Source organism: Urtica dioica, chromosome 3 (assembly GCF_054948205.1).
Source record: "Urtica dioica subsp. dioica isolate 48M chromosome 3, U.dioica_male_clone48M_v1_H2, whole genome shotgun sequence".
Classification (NCBI taxonomy): domain Eukaryota; kingdom Viridiplantae; phylum Streptophyta; class Magnoliopsida; order Rosales; family Urticaceae; genus Urtica; species Urtica dioica.
This window is the reverse complement of record NC_142758.1, coordinates 42,906,407-42,927,530: the sequence shown is the minus strand read 5'-3', so window position 1 is coordinate 42,927,530 and position 21,124 is coordinate 42,906,407. Positions and strand designations below refer to the sequence as shown.

The 21,124-nt window shown below is 37.4% G+C and overlaps 2 protein-coding genes across 2 annotated transcripts; one reads left to right on the top strand and one right to left on the bottom strand.

The window, feature by feature from the left end:
- Positions 1 to 5,369: 5,369 nt before the first annotated feature.
- LOC149402932 (uncharacterized) lies at positions 5,370 to 7,151 on the bottom strand. Its single transcript, XM_089608211.1, has one exon. It carries the CDS (start codon positions 6,847 to 6,849, stop codon positions 5,776 to 5,778), a length of 1,074 nt encoding a protein of 357 aa, XP_089464337.1. The 5' UTR covers positions 6,850 to 7,151; the 3' UTR covers positions 5,370 to 5,775.
- A 9,636-nt stretch (positions 7,152 to 16,787) lies between these two features.
- Positions 16,788 to 18,256, top strand: LOC149402931 (uncharacterized). Its single transcript, XM_089608720.1, has one exon. It carries the CDS (start codon positions 16,895 to 16,897, stop codon positions 17,843 to 17,845), a length of 951 nt encoding a protein of 316 aa, XP_089464846.1. The 5' UTR covers positions 16,788 to 16,894; the 3' UTR covers positions 17,846 to 18,256.
- The last annotated feature ends 2,868 nt before the right edge of the window (positions 18,257 to 21,124 follow it).

The window sequence follows — 21,124 nt, the reverse complement described above, 5'->3', positions numbered from 1 at the left end:
GATACCACTTTGGCGTCGACATTTCTTTTCTGTTTTATTCTTGATGAAATCCTCTCAAATCGAGAAAAAAAGTGAGGACAAGCACAAAGAACATAAGTAAACAAACACATCCGGTTAGACACCCAAAGCCGGCCCTAACTATAGGCGAACAAGGAATTTCAGTTTTGACCGGGAGAAATTATTCTTTCCAGTGTTGACCGGAATTCCACTGACAATTATACCAAAATTTTCATTCCATTGGCGGAAATTTCCACTTCCATAAATTAAAGAAATAATTAAAATCAATACAATTTCAAAAGATTAAAATGTAGTATTTTTAAAATAAGGACTAAAATGTAAAAGTGAGAAATAAAAAATGATGTATTTAAAACAGCCTCCTTAAAACCTCTCCCAGGGTCGGAGAGGAAAGAATACCTTTATTTATACTCATAATTATTCAAAGTTACAAATATAAATTTAATCTTCAATGTTCAAACTTGAAAGATCGAAATCGAAATAATCCGCGAGATCGAAGTTAACAAACGTCTCTTGAGCTCATCTATCATGTAGTAGCCAATATTTTCCAACATTTAATTCCTCCATCATTTCAGGAGCTAGACTACATCGATAATGCGACCGGAGCTACTGAATACGGCCCCGGGTGAAACAGTCGAGACATGTATCGAGAGTACGTCACGAGCTATTCTTGACAAAATGGGAACATGTTTTCGCATTGCCTTCACCATGCTAGGACGTCAAGTGTATCTTGTTGCATGGAAACAAACCGAGACGTGTTGTATAGTGCTACCTCCTCGTTGCTGGCCAAATCTTGAGATGTTCTTGAGGATGATGTCAATGGACTTGGAGATCTATGCACACCTCGTACATGTTGATATAGTTGTTGAAACATGCATGTGCTTGTGGACTCGGCTCGGGTTGTGGTTCAATCATTGATTGATAAGTCCTGAAAAGAGAATAAAAACCTTCCATGACTCTGACGTGATCGCTTAAAATGTAATTTTCACGAGTCATATCCACTGAATATTGCAAAAAGTCCCTATATTCTTCAAATTTGATTCGTGGGTTTAAAATGCACCCAAAGCTGTATAGAATGGACCCCAATATTTGTCATACTTTTCTTTCATGGCTACAATGCATGATTGAAAAAGTGGAAAATAGTTCACATCATGAAGATGTTGTATTGTTTTTGCTATGCTATGAATTGCTAAATGCGAAGTAGGTGTATACACAGCAGATAATGCAGAAGTTTCATCATAGAAAAGGTGAAGGAACCCACAAAAAACTTTAGCCATAGCAATGTCGTCCGTGTGGTTGACAAATTGTACTATGGCCTCGTAATATTTGTCATACTTTACCCGTATGGTTGACAAATTGTACTATGGCCTCGTAATAACCCGGAGAAAAGAAGTTCCTTAACATTAAGTATGTTGATTTCAACCTAATTCTATTGTCAAGATGGAAAGTTCTCTCATTTAGGCCATTTAGTAAAAAAAACGTCTCTTCAACTCATCTACTCTAGGGTTGGAACTATTGACCCAGACAATGTCGTCCCTAATTTTGGCAATTCACGGGTCATAGAGTCACGGGTCATAGGTTTCGCAACCGGCTTTGACTATGAGTTTTTATAATATGGGTTGCACACCTTTGATGTAGAAGGTTGTCCTCACAAGGTATCTCTCGTCTTAAGCCTGTAACCATGACGTTGTTACTTGTGGCATTGTCTAAAGTTATGGATATTATTCTATCACGTATACGCCGCTCTTCCATCACTCGAAGTAGTATTTGTAGGGTGCTATCAGCCGTGTGGCCTCCCTCAATTATCCTAAAAGCTATGATTCTTTTGCATAAATTCCACGATTCATCTATGTTGTGAACTACCACACTCATGAAATCCATCTTACTATTGCCTGACCATATGTCTGAGGTTAAAGCTACACTAAACGATCATGACACAAATATGACTTTTTTTTAGTTTCTTCGCAAAAAAATTTAAGTATGTCTCTTCGTAATTGAGTCATCTTAATCATTTGAATACCAGAGACTAAATAATATATGAATCTAAGAAATCACTCGGATTCTACATGACTAAATGATTGGTCTGTAGAAACAATGTAATTAACAAGTCCTCTCCTAAACTCGACGAGATCGTGAGAAGTTACCTGGTGAACTTCGGATGAAATGCACTTTCTTATAGTGGTATATTAACGATGAAGCGTCATGTTTGTTGTTGCCAGATTTCACTATTTTCCATATTTTCCCGCTTTATCCTCCCCTTCACCGGTTTCATCAAAGTATTTCCACCTCTTAGATCTCGATTTATTTTAGGTGTGGCGGGCCTCCTGTTGCAAAAATTCTCGCACACGCAAGTGCACGTGGTCGCAATAGTAATAATTCACAAGTGCGAGTCGATCCCACGAGGACTAGCTAAATTGAAGATTCAAAATTCACAAGTTTGAATGAGAACCCAAAAATAATGATAGAAGGTTTGTCACAAAATTATCTAACAAGTAAATAAAATAAATAACAAAACTAAAGAGAGGTTTTACGATTATGATGACGGAGGACTATGGTTTCACGAGTTCAATCTACGGTTCGAATTCACGGAAATTACGCACGATTAGTGTTGTTCATATATTACTACTCGTACTCACGCTAATCGTATCACTAAATCTCTCTCGAGTTTCTAGCAACCTAAACCCAATGCCAGAGTTTTATCTCTCGATCTCAACTCCTAAAAAGCACGGCAAGCATTCACAACAAGAATACACACACGAGTCTAAAACAGCTTAGTTGTCTCTAGCCTAGGAATGTATTTTAGTAATCCAAATCAAAAGCACAACAACCTAATCTTTCTCAAGCATTAGATCGAACACATAGCATGCATAAGGTAGCTAATCTCATACAAGGCATTAAGCATGGATTTGAACTAAGCAACATGACAAGAACAACAACAATAAAATCAATCTAGCATTAGGAATCCATAACCGTCAAGAACTCGCTACACCATAGCCCCATGGAGGCTTAGTTCATGTTGATACGAAGAACAAAGCAAACATAAAACAAGAACAATGAAGCCAACATAATCTTCGTAAATAAATGGAGTTCAAGAGATAGAGGAAGAAGATAAAACTATGGTGGTGGTGGCTTGACGAATTCCGGTGAGATGGCACTCCGATGATCTCCAAAGCAAAACCAAGAGAAACTCTAAGGAAAAAAAATGAAGAGAAAAGAAAAGCTCTCCCTAAAAAAATGAGATGATCCCCCTTTTTATCTGAATACAACAGTGTTTTAAAGGTTTTAGGTCTAATTCGGAGCCATCTTGACCTTTCATTTTGATCCAATGGCCAAAATTCACTAAGAAACGCAAATTGGAAAATGCTGATTTCAGGATCGCGCAGTGCACAGTCCATTTTTTCGGCTTCGTGCGGTCCGCGCGTAAGACTCTAAAGGCGAAAACGGTGATTTTTTTGTTGGCGCGACGCGCCTAATTTCTTCTCGCTGCACACCGTTTATTAAACGGTCGTAACTCCTAGCTCCGACGTCCGATTTTCACAAATAAACATGTGGTGGTGGTGGCGGTTGTGGTGGTGACGGTGAATGTTCCTCCTCCTCATCCTCTTTGTCGATTTGATTTTCATAATTTTGTAATTGCTCTTGGTACACTTGGTATTGATCTTGATATTGTGGTTGAGGTTGAGAATAATAAAGTTGTTATTGTGGTTAATAAGGTTGTGATGGATGTTGAGGTTGTATATAATAGGTATATGGATAATATGGTGGTGGATTATTCAGAACATATGGAGATATTGGGTCGAATTGGCTTTCGGTTTGATGGTAACTTGGAGGTACGTAAGAAGTTGATGGTACTTGGGTTGGGTTGTACTCGGTATCTTCGTAATTCGGAAATTGCGATAAACCGAGCCAATTTTTAGGGTATTGATTCACGGGAGACTCATGAGTTGGTTTTGAATCTTCGGTTGGTGGTTTGTTTGAAGAACGTGCTCATGAGGAACTTCGACGAGAAGAGCTTCGATGATGAGATTCAGACATTTTTTAAAAATTAAAACTATATACTAAAAATATATTTGAAAATTATATAGGAAAAATACATATGAAAAATATTTATGAAAAATACATATGAAAAATATATAATATACATGAGTATTTGAGAAGATTTTATGAGATTTTGAGTATAACAGAAGAGAGTATGATAAGATTGTATTGTGAGGTGTGAATAAATGTTATTAATGAGGGTAATATTTATAGAAGAATGAAAAAATGGGTTAAAAATTAAATAAAAAATACAATGAGGCACCATTACAATTTCTGGCCGTTGGCTGATTTCCAACGTTCACTTACTCAATCTGACTCATTTGTGGTTGTTGGACAGCCAGAAATCCAACGTCCAGAATTTAAAAAAAAATAGAAGATGCATGACGAGCGGAAGGCACTAGAAAGGAGTTCCGTGCCATTCCATCGTCTTTCGTTGCACGTACGGAAGTCGTTTCTTCTGCCGGCCATAACGGACGGAAGGAAGCCTTCAGCAGCTACTTGGCGACCAAAAGGAACTAGAATTTCGGTGTCATTCCAGTCCGTATGAATAATAATAATAATAATAATAATAATAATAATAATAATAATAATAATAATAATAATAATAAAATAATAACAATAATTGGAGTGTATTTTCTATTGATTAGTCTAGTAAATTATTATCATCATTAGTTTATCTATATATATCTATTCTGAATTTAGTGTAAAGGATTTCATTACAGACGAAAGTCTTATCAAATTCAGAAGTTTTTACCGTTTTTCGACGAAATTTTTGTTCTAAAAAAAGAACTAGCGACATTTTGTAAGAGTTTCCGAAGACGGTTTTGCTTAATGCCGAAAGATTACGAGAAAACGAAATAACACTTTCGAAACGCATAGCTTTCCATTGAGTTTTCACCGGAATATCACGGCATCTCAAATTCAATCATTCGAGTCCTAAGTCCCAATAGTGTAACGATTTCAACCAAGTCTCAATCGGTAATAGAAGAGTCGATAAGCTCTTTTTTTAATGCAATTTTTTGCAAGTTAGCATTTTTAAATAGATTGGGTGACACGAGGCTTGGGGTTTAATCTTAAATAAGACGTGTAGAAGAGTTCCTTTCAAGCGCAAGACAAATCTTGGCGTCTTAACTGACGATGTTTAAATCTTTGTTTCGATAAGAGCAGAACTGGAAAGATCAGTCTTTTCTTTTAGCGTTATGGGATGAGCATACCTATATGACCTCCTTCAATTCCCTTATTCAGAGCCACATTGACAGATAAACGATCTCTTACCCGGCGGACCAAAAGGGATGTGATAAAATTAAAATGACATTTGTTCCTCTGCTAATCTCATCTCAGGACAACTCTCTTCTCAATATATGACTGTGTTCATAGAGCTTCAATTAAAGAAGAAGACATCAGTGCTCTAAAAATATAGTGACCTTGAAAAGCCATTGCTTCGAACCCCAATCTATTAACTCTCTAAATCGCTCTTGAACCAAGAAAGCTAATACCGAACCAGAGTGATAGTGCTAAGCAAAAACTTCACAAAAGAAAGTAGTAAACTGGCATTTTATCATTGCTGGTTTTTGCGTTGTATACAAAAAAGAATCCAACCCGAACCTAAAATGGAATCACAGACTTCAACCAACTCTTGAAACCAAACCCACCAACAATGTAACCTGAGTAAGATCTCTTCTCAACCTCTACAGCAAAAAAAAAAAAAAAAAGATTACTTGGTCATCGAGCGGTTTCGGATTGAGCTTCTTCGCTGTCGCTGACAACCACAACCTCGAAAATCGGCCTGGTGTCTGAGCTCGACGACGACCTACAGCTGAAATAGAACACGGCGCTCATCATCGAATCGATGAGAACGAGAAACGAGTTCATCAGGACAAGAAGCGGTCCTTCCCAAAGCCTCGACGAGCCGTCGCCGTAGCTCAGAGTCTTGACCCTGTGCTGAAACAAGCCCTCCACGAACGCAGTCCCGATCGTGGACCCCAAGAAGATGAGCAGTCCCACGTGAGTCTGCCCACGGATGATCACCCCCGACCTCACCACCGCCTCGGGCCCCGAAACCTCTTCCAGAACCGATATCACCACCGCTACGCTACACACTACCACAGCGTTAGCGAACGCCGCAGAGAATCCCAGCCCCGCAGCTATTGCGGCGTAGACGATCCAGTCCTCTCTCGCCCCGAGGGAAGCCATGGCGTTGGTTATGACGGCCAAAGCTAGGAAGAACAGTGTCAGAACGCCTACGATCACCATTGAGGAACAGAGATAGGTTGACAAGACTCTCTTCCAGATCTTGGTTGCCATGGCGGAGAATTTCGAGGAGTCGAATTGCTTTCTTGAGTAGCTGCAATCGACGGCGTGGACCACGGCGGACTTGGCAACGAGAGAGAGCGTTGCGTAGAGAGGGAAACACATCGCCGACGAAATCGACATCTCCGCGAATCGCTGGCAGGATTGTCTGACGAAGGGGATTAGAGGAAGTCCGATCGATCTCGCGATCAGAGACAGTCGAATCGATAGTCTTCGGACGAGAGATTGATCGACGAGGACGTTTGAGAGTACCACGGCGGAGACTGGACAGATCAGGAGCGCCGTGACAGCCATGAACGCCGTCGCGTTGTAGCGGAGGATTCGGACCGTCTCTCTCAGGATCTCAAGAGCGTTCATCGAGCGAAACTCCTTGCTTCTCGTACCGCCGTGTGTGTGATCGTAAGGCTCGAGCTCGAACCCTAGCCCCTCTCTCCTCAGGTGATCAAGCCTCAACATTCTCGTGGAATCCGTATCCGATGTCTCCATTTTTTTTTCTTCTTTCAATCGGTTCTTATCGAATGATGAAGAATGTAACGCTTGAATCAAGTATATTCGAAACGGCTCATAGGAAGAAGAAGAAGCGGTAAGCCATGGCTGTCACGGAATCGACGCAGTGCGGTGCGTGAAAAGGCTCAGAAAAGCGGGCATAAATGGCGGCTCGGAATCGGAGCGTTTCGCTGGGAACTCGGATGAGTCACGTGCGTCTTTGGTTGTTGAGGATGGTTTTCTTTCGAGCTTCCATGGCGGTGTGTGAGAAGTGAGAACTGAATAGAGAGCGGAAATTGAGGAGGCAACAGAAATTAAAAAAAAAATTATTTACTGTTTTTCATTATTATTATTATTATTATTTTAATTTGGATGGATTTCTTTATCTGACGGCTAAGAGTATCTGATTCGGACACCAGTGGACGATTAGGATCTCGGCCATCCTTTGTGTACGATTTCTTCAGTAAATGGTAATTAGGGCTAATTCTTTTATAATTTCTGAATTAAAATTGTCGGTGTATTTAATTTGTGAGCACTGACTGACCAAACGAGTTTGACCACTGTCTGAAGATCGGTTTATACTTTAGAATAGATAGTCAAGATTTCAATGCCAAACTAAAAAACACCTTAAATTATGGCCACATTGTTTCTTTCTAAAATTAATTTATTTATGAGATTTATAACTAAGTAAGCCACTTTAAACATGTGATTTTGGATCTAACCTACATTTGACAATTTTAAGAGATATAGTCAAATGTTTTATGTGGAAATAATTAAGTTCTAATTTACTCTTATTTATTAACAAATTCGTCACTTTCTCTCTCATATTTTTTTCAAATATTTTTTTTTTGCATCAAAACTTCAAAAATTCGTAAATTTCTCATACGAACTCGAAATTGAGTGATTTCAGATCCTACAAATTCGTGGCGCCGATATCTTCAAAGATAGACCTATTGTGTTTGATGAAAAATTATGTTTAATGCATCATATTTATGTTTCCTTTTTTTTTTTTTGATAATTTCAAAAAAAATTCAGTTATTTCCATATTTAAGGTAGTAACGTGATTTTTCTACATCTATGGTATTAAACATGATTTTTCATCAAACACAATGGATCTATTTTTGAAGATCTCGGCGTCACGAATCCGTAGGATTTGGAATCACTCAATTTCGAGTTCATATGAGATATATATGGTTTTTTGAAGTTTTTATTTAAAAAAAAGTATAGGAAAAAAGTAGGATATATAAAATGACGAATTTATTAATAAATAAAGGCAAATCATACATTAATTATTGTCACATAAACCTGTTAGCTAAAAATTGTGAAACGTAAGATAAAAACAAATTTCATAGTTTTATTTTGGCTATTTTGCCACACTGCCCTTAATTTATTGATAAACAACATGTATTTTTAATAATCTTTTCATGAAAGAATATATAAGTCAAATACTATATCCGTAGTTTATATATATGTATATATATTTTATATATATATATTTATTAATTAATTCTCTCTTAAAATATTTTAATGACTAAGAAAAATATGATTTATTAGGAGTTAAAACAAGAATAGAAGAAATGGAGTAAAGGGGGAAGGATTTTTGTGTACTAGGATTGATTTTAAAATATGCTAAGAAAAAAATACACGAAAAAGTAGATTAAAGAAGATATTTGTAACTAATTAGGCCACTTTAAACATGTGATTTTGGATCTAGCCTATGTTTGAAAATTTTTAGGGATATAGTCAAATGGCTTATGTGACAATAATTAAGGTCCGATTTGCCCTTATTTATTAACAAATTCGTCACTTTCTCTCTCCTATTTTTTTCAAATTTTTTTTTTTTGCATCAAAACTTCAAAAATTCGTATATTTCTCATGCGAACACGAAATTGAGTGATTTCAGGTCCTACAAATTCGTGGCGTCGAGATCTTCAAAAATAGATCTATTGTGTTTGACAAAAAATTATATTTATGTCGATAATTTCAAAAAATTTCAGTTATTTCTATATTTAAGTTAGTAACGTGATTTTTCTACATCTATAGTATTAAACATGATTTTTCATCAAACACAATGGATCTATTTTTGAAGATCTCGGCGTCACGAATTCGTAGGATTTGGAATCACTCAATTTCGAGTTCATATGAGATAGATATGGTTTTTTGAAGTTTTTATGTAAAAAAGTGTAGGAAAAAAGTAGGAGAGGGAAAATAACGAATTTGTTAATAAATAAGGGCAAATCAGATCTTAATTATTGTAACGTAAACCTGTTGGCTATTTCCCTAAAAGTTGTGAAACATATGCTAAAAACAAATTTCATAGTTTCATTTTGGCTATTTCGCTACACTGTCCATTAAAGAATTATATGAGTCATTAACTTTTTTAAGAGATAATTAAGTAATAAATATATTAAATTCAGGAATACGTATGATATTATTGAAAAGTTATGTTACACTTGCTGCATTTGAATAAAATAAAATTCACGTGATATATGTTATTTTCATTTTATTTATTGATCATGCAAGTGGAATTTGTATATGGGTGTGAAAAAAATCCAAAAATTATAACTAGGAGTAGATCACTAGTTATAAAATCTTTGGATCGATTTAAATTTTTTTATCTGGTCCAGTCTAGCTTTTTAGAACGATCTAGCCCGATGTTAAATAATAAAACCACAGTTTACATTAGATTGGATCGATCAAGTACTTTGAAATTTTTTATTTTTTTATTTTTATTTTTAATGTTGTTCTATAATTCTATATGTAAAACTATTTATTTAGTTTGAACATCTTAATTAATAGAATAATTATGTTGATATATTTTTTTTAAACATTCACTTATTAAATTTGTAGAAAAAATCAAATTTAAAACTCTTTCAGTCGGTCCAAATTAGATCGGACCGCTCTCAAATAATTTGGTTCGGTCTCAATTTTTTAAATCGAAAATCAGTTAAAACGATCTCGTTCAATTTAAGACCAATTTTAGACTTGATTGGTATGTACACATCTCTAACCTTATATATATGTGGTTATAGAGAGCCAAAATACCAAGTCATTGCCGCGTACAACTAAAGATTAAAATCTCGCGCGAGATGGGGGTATCTCGCGCGAGATCTCGCGTTTTTAAGAAGTACGAGAGGGATACATGAATATCTCGCGAAATATATTAAACCTCGCGAAATCTCGCCATATTTCTTGCTCTCCCTTGATCTCGCGCGAGATCTTCATTTACCGTCCGCCGGATGTTCATTTTTGCGTAAATCTCGCCGTTTTCCGCCATTTTCGCTAGGTAAGTGTTCATGTCTTATTTTTGATGTTTTTTAGTTGATTTTTGAATGGATTTTCCGTCCAGTTTAGACTTTAAATGTTGATTTTTGAATGGTTGTTAATGAAATTATGATGTACGAATAAGAAAACATAGATTTTGATTTTTTAGTAATTGTTCACTTGATTTTATATGGATTTTTTTATCATCCGAATTTAGGTAGTTATTTGAATAATTAGATGTTGTTATTAATGTTGATGTTGTTGTTTTGAAATGAGTTTTTTTTTTAAATCTGAATTTAAATATTTATTTTCTTGATTAAGATGTAATTTGTAATTAATTTGATCTAAATGTGTATTGATTTGTACTCTATTTAGAATTCTATGTGTGAAATGTTGAAAATTTTATTTTAAAATTTAATTTTTTGTGTATCTTAAATTTAAACAAAATCTTAATTAAAATGTTGTTTAAATACCCCGCAGAATACCCTTTTTTAGGCGATATATCCCGCGAAATCCTGTTTACCACACGGTACGAGATACTCCGAACGTTCATCAAATACCACGGGATACCACGGTATGAGACGAAATACCTCCAAAATTAAAAGTGCGGTACGACTGCGAGATGCGAGATTTTAATCCTTGCGTACAACAACTCATAGTGCCTTTTAAATGTGAAAAATAACATTAATTGCCACTACTTCTAAAATGATATGCTTATATATCTTTTCATATTTTTCTTTGTAATGTTTTATTTTTACATAAAATTTTATATTAAAAATGGGCATATATTTTAAAATTAAAATTTAAATTGGGACATACATTTTAATAAAAAAAGGGTAAATAGCAAACTAAAACGTTTGAAATCGTTATATAGCCAAAGTTTCGTAAATCTTAGGTAAATAACCATAAAGATGATATGGCATAATAAATGGAAATTACTATTTACTTAAGATTTACGTTTGTAAATATATGAAAGCGGTTATTTATTTAAGATTTACAAAATGTTGGTCATTTAATGATAATGTCAAACCGTAAATATGACTATTTATCTAATGGATCTAATTTTTATCCCTAAAAAAAAAATAGGGCAACCGTTTTTATTTGTCTTTTAATGTGTATAATCGTCAAAATTTTAATGCGTTAATAGACATGATTTCAAGCCCACAATATCAAGGAAAAACATCTTTAATCACTGCCACTTTTTTTTTTTTTTTTCTTTCGGTGATTAATTTATTAATATTCAATTTGTATTTTGAATATTTTATTTATGAATTAATGACATTTTTGGCCCCTCGTTTTGGACATCTTTAACATCTTGGTCCCTGATTAAAAAAATTTACAGTCTCAGCCCATTATGACCAGACAATTTTTATATTTGGTACTTCTGTTAATTATTCTGTCAAAATTGGCGGATACTCATCACATGCAAGTCACGTGTGGGAATTTTTATTGTTTACTTGAATTTTTTTTGTCTTCTTCTTCCCCATTTTCGTCTGATAAAATTCTTCGCAGGAAAAAAAATCCATTTGACCTCGAAGTCATCATCAACCTCTCTCTCGCTCTCATCTCCTTCCTCAGCCTCCCACAGTGTCGCCGCGAGCTTTCTCGCCGAGACCGGACCAGAGATTTTGGCTCCGCCTTCGGCTGCGGCGTGCGACGGTGGTGCGTGCTTTTGAGACTCGGCGACGGTCCGGAACCTCGCCGATGCAGGGGATCGCGAGCTCACGAGCCTCCAAGTAGGCACGGGCGTACCGGATCCGACTCTCTTCCCGACGAGAATCGCTCGCTTGAATCTGTAGTTCTGGACGATCGAAGAGGACGAAGAAGCCGATGATGAACAGCCACTCTCGACTTTGGCACGAAAGTGGCGAGAGTGTACTTTCTCGTGCCGACATAGTTGTCCACGTAGCTCCGGACCCCGGCCTCGAAGCAATCTGGGTCGTTGGCGTAAACAACCCGCGAAAATCCCGGCCCTCTGATCCGAGAATGGTCGTCTCTGAAAGAAGCTTTGCCACACCGAAAAGCGTACAGTTTGCTGAACTTAACCTTTCCTCTTCTTCCAACCCTCATTCTCGCTTTAATGACGCCTCACTATTCCAAAGCTGAAGAAAAAAATTTAAAAAAAATGAAATAGAATTTGGTGTCCTTGTCAAGGACTGGGTTTTGCTTCTTCTTCTTAAAAAAGGAAATGAAAAAAAAATATATATGTATATATAATAATACCTTGCCGAGAATGAGTTGTTCTTCAAGCCCTTTTGAACACCCAAATAAAATAAAATAAAAACAGTAAATGTGTGCTTTTTCTTTGTACAAAAAGGGGAAAGAAAATTCAAATATAAAAAGGTAATAATAACTACCCAGATTTGACAAAGAGAGGCGATGCTTAATATTTGGATGGAATATGTTTATATAGTTTGAATTTGGGTAAAGTTTTGCAATGATAAACACAATGTCCGAGCGTACTCGAAACTGTAATCTCCGGTCAAATACAGCTACGCCTCGCCAAAATCTCGGGTCCGGTCTCGGCGAGAAAGCTCGCGGCGACACTGTGGGAGGCTGAGGAAGGAGATGAGAGCGAGAGAGAGGTTGATGATGACTTCGAGGTCGGGAAGAAGAAGACAATAAAAATTCAAGCAAACAATAAAAATTCGCAGACGTGATTTGCATGTGATGAGTATCCGTCAATTTTGACAGAATAATTAACAGAAGTACCAAATATGAAAATTGTCTGGTCATAATGGGCCAAGACTGTAAGTTTTTTTAATCAGAGACCAAGGTGTTAAAAGGTCCAAGACGAGGAGCCAAAAATGTCATTAATTCTTTATTTATTGATTATGAAGGCCGGTAGTTATATATAATAGTAGAAGGGGGCCATATACCAATATATGTCGTGTCGTTAATTCAACATGACAAAATGTATTTCTTTGTGCATTCATAGTCCGGATATTTCAAAGCCATACTACCATGGAAAACCACATTGTTTCTTTCTATGATTAAGTTATTGATAATCAATTGGTATTTTGAGTAGTTACGTAATGAGCGGGCAAATGGGGTTGAGTATACATATAGTGGTAGGGAGCCAAACAAAAAAAACACAGATTCATTAATATCTAATTGTAATAAATGAATTAGATTGGAGTACAAGACATATATATATATATATATATATATATATATATATATATATATATATATATATATACACTAGTTGAATATACGCGCTTGTGTGCGTTGGAAAGAGAAAGAAGACAAAAGAGAGAAGAGAAAGAAAAAAAAATGAGTGAGAAAGAGAGTAGAAATAGCGTGTAGAGAGGGAGAAAAAAAAGCGTGTGTCGCCGTCTGGCGAAGTCACGTGACGGATTTTGGATGAAAGTGAGAGAAAAATTCTCTTTATTATTTATGAAAAAAGAGCCGCCACGTGATGACCTATGGATGAAAGTGGGAAAAAGGTTCTTTTTATTATCTACGTTATATATATATATATATAGTTTATTTGTCTAGTTCCTAGTCCTATTTTATGGGAAAATGGACACATTTGTCCAATTTTTAGAGCTGTATTTATGCCTTAATTCATATATTTTCAAACCTATGTCCATTTCTAGTGTAATTATGTATAAATGCGAGTCATTTATGAGAATAAAAAAGTAATAAAGACATAAAAGCCTGCAATTTTCAAAGTAAAAATAGTTAATGCCATTTTTACAATTTTATGCACAAACAAATTAGTGTCTTCAATAAGAAACGACACCCATCAGTCATGGGGTTGAGATTCCTCTGTCTCTCCCGGAACCCGAATTCCCGGGTTGGTTACGTGATGGACTTGAAGGCAATGCCTTTCTAATGAAAGTATGACCTTTCAAGTCATATTAAATAGCTATCAGAAAAATAAGACTGTTAATGCACCGATCCCAAATACGAAGCCATGCATAACCAATCAATCTATTCCAACTCGCATTTTTTTATCATAAAATTATAGTCGATGAAATTTCCTAATATAAAAAAAAATCATGTAGAAGCGCCCAAATATCACTAACCGCCACGCAAATAAATACGACAAAGAAGGACTGCGTTTTGTTTCTATGAATAACAATACTTTTTTTTTTTTTTTTTTTTTATCAATCTAGTGAGTTGAGAAGACAATGACTGCGTGATGAGTAGGACAATTGTAAAAAGTATACATGACAAGAGGACTTAAAAGCAATGAGTATGGGAGTTTGCCCTCGTGCATGTTGACATATAAATTGCAAGCTCGTTCATAGACACCATGATCACTCTTTTATTCTTTGAAATTATGCATAAGAAAAATAAATATGCAAACAAAATAATCATCAATCAATTTAGTCATTCTCCTTATATCGAATAGGTAGTAAATGAATGATAGTTAAAGTACGAAAACTATATAGTTTTACGCACATACACTGTGTAGTCGGTGTTTAATGTGGTGGAGTTAAAATTGAGACCGGTGAGAATTATGGTATCGACCTTGTTGAGAAGATGTTGATCTAAATTTTTCCCTATAACAATTGCTTCCATATCTTTTGTTCGTGCGGTAAGAAAATATCAGCCTCGGGAGATGGAACATGGAGGATATGGATGATCATATAGATACATCGGTCTGGACGGAGATATGAATGATGTTATGCCATTTATGTCTAGCAATGACGTTGATGACTTGTCGAACAACTTCGGATCGGTGCCACTTACTCCTCAAGAAACGGGCCCGTACCCGTAATATGAAGGATCTTCCTCTTACCACATCAATCAATATTGTCCACCACCGCCACCACCTCCTGATATTACCCCAGTCCCACCGCAACAAGGTTATCCTGCATACTCTTTCTCTACTGGTATGACTCAATAGGAATAGGACTACCATTTTGAAAAGTAGCAAACTGCATATGCTCATTTTTTGAGTTGGTATGATTTTTATATGACCACTAGCCATGGGAATTGCCGGAGTAGTTATTTTATTGGTTGTTTTTGTTGAATACTTGAACTATGATATTTGGTAGATTGTTGAAGTATTTTAATTAAGTTTGTGTTGAACTATTTTCATTAGGTTTTTGTTGAACTATTTTATATTGATTATGTAATGAAGATATTGTAAACTATTTTCATTTTAAGAATATGGTATGTATGACATTTTATATTTATTTGTTCAATGGATACCCGCTCGGTAAGTCTAGTATTTACTGGTAAACCACATCGGTAATGGTAAGTTCATCGATACAGTTTACCCTAAGTTTTCCTGAAATACCCCGGTACCGATAACCAAGCAAAATCTGAGTCTTGGTACGGCATCGGTAACGGTATTCGAATCCTTGGTGTGAATGAATGCGTCAAAAACCACTAAAAGCATAAACTTTCTTTTATAATAGTCAACATCTCTGGATGTGGAATTATAGTTTTGTCACTCATTCACGCAAAAACAAATATGTGTAGAAGGTCTTCCACTTATAATCATATGGCGAAACACGAAACTTGCCAAATACAAATTTTGCACATAGCGGCCAAGATATCTCAACATATCTTGGACTATGTTGCAAGCCATTTTACCAAGACAAAGTTGCTGTAAAAAATAAATCAACAACACAGTGACAACAGTTGATGGTGTTGTGACCAACTTAGCCAACAAGTTAAAAAAAATTACATTGTTTCCTCTTACATAAATATGTCTTCCATGTCCACAACCCACAACTATGGCATAAGTGACGTTGGCAAAGTGAATTATGGATGACTAAGCCAAGACTTGTGCAGCTAGAGCCCCATCTAGTGATTAAAGCATATGATTTGAACTTCATGATAAATAAATAGCATGCATCAATGTGAAATTTATAACTACAAACTTGTATTCCTCAAGACCACAAATAATTTATGGTATAGCTCATCATCTCCAATTATTTTACACTCAAGTTGAGCAAGTTGAGAGAATCGGCTAATCATCAACAATGAGAGTTGTAAACCAATTTGAAGTGCTTGGGTTTTTGAAGTCGTAGTAGTGAATTAGTGTTCAACGTAGACTAGATATCTGATGCTTGAACAAAGTGAGTGAGATGATCTAGCATGAATTCATAAATGATGAAAAAGTCAATCTAACAATTAATCGATCAAGCTTGAGCCATTGCAAGAACTCGAGATTAAGCGATCAAATGCTAAATCAATGTGCTTCTACACTGTCAATAAGTTGAGAAAGACAAAAAATTGTTATGAGAAGACGTTTGTTAAGGTGCTCAAACTATGAGAAGAATTTGAGTTTGTGATCGTCAAAAATTGAAAAGATTGATCTTTAAAGTCGAAGCATAAGTGATTTGAGATAAGTCGCCTTATTCATCAGATTCTCTATCGTTGAAGTTGTTGAAGTTGCGATCTTGAACCAACTAAGCATTGAGATGAGTAGTTATATTTTTTTTTTATAAACAACACGCAAAAGGTTAACCAATTTATAAATTGTTAAAAAATGAATGAAATGGTAATTTGAATAATCGCAGAATAAGTGAGGATAGATGAAGGTATTAATGTTGTTATTGGCTTTTGAGATTATATTAAATTATTAATGTTGTTATTGTAATTTTTTTGCAACATGATCGGCCCAGCTCTAAATACATGGAACTTTATTTTATTTATTCAGTATAATATCAGAGAAAATGATAAATTTTATAAAAAATATTATTTTGATAAATTGAAGTGAGAGAGACTCGTCAATAAGACCAAAACCCGGTCCCCATATTCTTTCTCACCCGTTTTCCCCCAAAATCTCGATTTCCTCCGCCACCCTCCATCCATGGCGGCGACAACCCAACAACAACCGCCGTCCCTGAGCCTCCTCTCCGTCCTATCGCAATCGAAGCGCATAATCAACGCCCACTCTCGCCACTTCCTCGCCCTCTCCCTCCTCTTCCTCCTCCCCATCTCCTTCTCCTTCACCGTCCTCCCCTCCCTCGCCGGAATATCCGCCGGAGATTCCCTCCCATCCGCCGCCTCCGCCGCTATCTACGCCGTCTTCCTCTCCCTCCTCGCCCTCCTCGCCACCGCCTCAATCACCTCCAGCGTCCTCCGCGGCTTCTACGGCCGCCCAGTCCGCCTCCTCCCCGCGCTCCGCTCCTCCGCCGCGGCGTTCCTCCCTCTCCTCGCCACCTCCCTCGTCGTGTTCCTCATCGCCGCCGCCTTCGCCTTCCTCGCCGCCCTGACCCTCTTCCTCGCTCTCCTCTCCGCCAACCTCCTCACCATCCGAGTCGATTACTCCTCCCCTCTCTTCCTCGCCCCTCTCTCCCTCCTTCTCTTCGCCCTCCTCGCCGCCCTCACCTTCCTTCACCTCAACTGGGCTCTCTTCCCGGCCATAGTCGCCGCCGAGTCCGACTGGGGATTCTCTGCCCTCCGACGCAGCGCCGGATTGCTAAAAGGAATGCGGGGCCTCGCCGCCTCGCTTCTGGCGTTTCTCGGCCTCTCCGCCGCCGCCATCGCGTGGGTCGCCGTCACCCTCGCCAGCGCCGGCGAGTTCAGGCGGGGTTGGGAGAGTCTGGAGTTGGTGTTTCTCGTCGCGGTGGCTTCGGCTTTCTTGACGGTCGTGCTTCTCTACAGCGTGGCGGCGAACGCCGTGCTTTACATGTACTGCAAGGCCGTGCACGGAGAGCTTGTTGCGGAGATCGCCGAGGAGTTCGCGGCTGAGTATGTCAGCCTCCCGTTTGATGACCGCAAAGTCCCTCATCTCGTTTCCGTTGCCTACGCTGCTTGAAACGATTTCTCGGGTCAGTCTCTGCTTTTGGTTTGCTTGTTGTAACTCTGTAGACATAATGTACAGTTGGTTGAATATATCTATACGGTTTGGGAAACAGGGCTTTAGATATGTGTCAAGTATTTGCTTCATTAGAACATTTCATATGCAAGTGACGAGAAGAGAAGAGGAGTGGTTTGAATTTTGTATTAAGAGAATGGTTTTTGTTATATATGATGATAGGGTAGTTAGACTTAGGGGCTTGTTTTTTATGGCTTTCAAGGGCTACTCGTTTTCTACTATCCAATTTAAACTTCCGACAACTAGATAGGTGTTACTTACCTACAGGCAAATATCTAAAATGCGGAGAAAAGCAAAGAGAATACAAGTTTTCATAATTGATAGTTCAATTAAATATCTCAGTACATTTAGTTTATAAAGGAAATCGATATCCCTAATTAGAATATCCAATCTGAGGTACATCCTCTCTCGCTCAGCAGCGTCAAGCTGCCTCCGCACGATCAAGTTATGGGGGAGCTTTGATCAAACGGGGCAGGACCCACTTTCGGATGGCAATTAAATCAGTTGTAAAACTTAAATTTTTAACGTGTATAACCAAGGGGATTCCACATCGTTACGGAATGATTAGACTTCCAAATGAATAAACGGATTTGTATCCGGAACAAGTACAGAGTTGTCACCTTATTGGTCGTAAATTAACTATCTTGTTCACAAATGCACATACATACCATTTCCAAAGCTGTTATGAAATCATCAAAGCCCGTTTTTTTCTGCTTTGGGTCGCTGTGGGTTGTCCATATCGGGAAAAAATAGGTGTCCAAGAAAAAGCTTAAAAATGTTTGTTTATTTTGTTTTTCTTCTTAAAATTCTTTTTTTAAAGAGGCAATTTAAATAAGGCCTAATCGAAAAAAAAAAGTGGATGCAAAGAGATAAATTAGAAATAGGAAAACTAAAGAAAGTGAGTAGATTGTCGCGCACCCGTATAATATTCGATATCTGTGTGAGCGTGACAGTCTGACCTATGGGAGCATGGAGGTTCGGAAGAATGGTTAGCCCACGGGATAGTAAAAACCAATGGACTGTTTTGCCCAACAAGTTTTAGAAGACCCTAAACGTCACTCAAACTATGGAACCATCTAAGAACTTAGTAACATACACCTTCATAAGAACTCACCACCTTGATAGCTTTCTCTAGTCTTCTTCTAGACTTGGTAGACAATCCTATTAATACGAGAGTCATTTCATTTGTAAAACATCCATAAATATTTGAGCATTTTGCTATATTGATGTTCTTATCTCCCAAAAACACTTTTCATTTCGCCTTTAATTTTTTGGTCATCTTTCCCATATTTTGTGAAGTTTCATGCTAACTTAGCCCACCAAGAGAGGGTGCTTCTCTACAGCGTGGTGGCAAACACCGTGCTTTACATGTACAGCAAGGCTGTGCACGGAGAGTACGTCAGCCTCTCGTTTAATGACCGCAAAGCCCCTCATCTCGTTTCCGTTGCCTACGATTGAAACGAATAGCGGTTTCTCGGTTCAGTCTCTGCTGTAAGTAACTCTAGACATAATTACAGCTGGTTGAACTCCGTGATGTATATCTACTTTTTTTTTATTTTTTGTGTTTGTGTGTGTGCGTGTGCGATCGGGTTTTATTATATATGATGATAGGGTAGTTAGACTTAGGGGCCGTGTTTTGTGGCTTCGAATTTTGTGATAAGAGATCGGGTTTTATTATATATGATGATAGGGTAGTTAGACTTAGGGGCCGTGTTTTTGTGGCTTCAAGCTCTTCCAGGCGTCGATGGCGGAAGTTAGATCGGTCAAGAAGAGGGAAAACACTTGGATTTTTAGAATGAAGAATCGAATGAGTGGGAGATCGAAAATTTTGTTGCTCGCCGCTGCGGGGGAGTAAGTCCGCTGCGGCGGTACCCAATAGACAGAGTTTCCAGATTATGTGGTTCAAGTTCTCGCCACGGCTGATCATGATAACCCGGCGACGAAAGCATCTTTTGAGGCGTCCTCCACAGTCAAGAATATTCAAGTCACGACATAAAGATTAAAAACTATGCAGAGGGTATCCATATTGTGTGCTTCAATTTCTCGTCATGGATGAACATGATAAGGCCGCGGTGGGAGTCTGTTTTATACCAGTACACGCACATTCCTATCTCATCGAATAAACACAAAATAAGTCAGTTTTATATGACATTATGTGTAACTGTCGTACAAGGATTCATTTTGTACGACATTTAATGAAAAGTGCCATACAACGTTCTCTCGCCACGGCCTAGACATGTATAGCCTTAGCGTAGAGCATCAAGTATACAGTGTTTGTACAACAGTTTACGATACTATTGTACAAGGTTTACTGAGTCGCGACATGTCTAGTTACAGCCGCGGCGGGAATGTAAGACAATTACAAAACTGTCGTACAAAGATAATTAGGTACGATAGTTTAAAATTTTTTGTACAAGAACTCCTTCGCCGCGGTGGGAGCGATCTCCTCTGTGGACACATTACTAATGTTTGGACGACAGTTCGAAAACTTTCGTCCAATCTCCAGGATTATAATTTGGACGAATATTTAAAAAACCTATCATACAAGCTTCTCCGCACCGCGGCCTGTATAAGTTTTGCCATGGCGCGGAGGTCTGGACGATAAATTTCCAGAATTGTAGTCCAAAGTGTGCCGTCGAAGCCACAGTTGTAGTAGTGATATAATACACCCACTCAAGCTTAAACAGGCAAAGCTATATTAAGCTTGGAACAAAGTTTGACAAATTGAGGAATAGTTACAGGCTTGGTGAAGATATCTGCGGTTTTATCAATAGTTAGGATGTATCTGATCTCCATTAGTTCGGCAGTGACTTTCTGTCGCACAAAATGAATATCTATCTCAATATTCTTTCCGAGAGTGAAAAAACTGGGTTGTTGGCAAGTGAGCCAGCACCCATGTTATCACACTCACTACCAGAAAAAAAAAAAAAGCCGTTCTACTTCGACTAACGTAGTTATTGGCATCTATCGACTAACGTTACCTATGACTCCAATTTTTGTTTTGTTTTTGCGTAGTTAATTAAACTCATAAAACTGTAGTGAGAATATGTTACTACAATTTATACATGTAGTGTTTACTAGTATTTACTGACCTCGTTAGCAGGTAGTTTAATATAATTCAGTTATTATATATTATATATACTACTTATATTTTTTGTAGTCATATTATAAGACTGCTTTTATTTTTTGAAGTGTTTTAGTATCTTGTTATTTAAAACT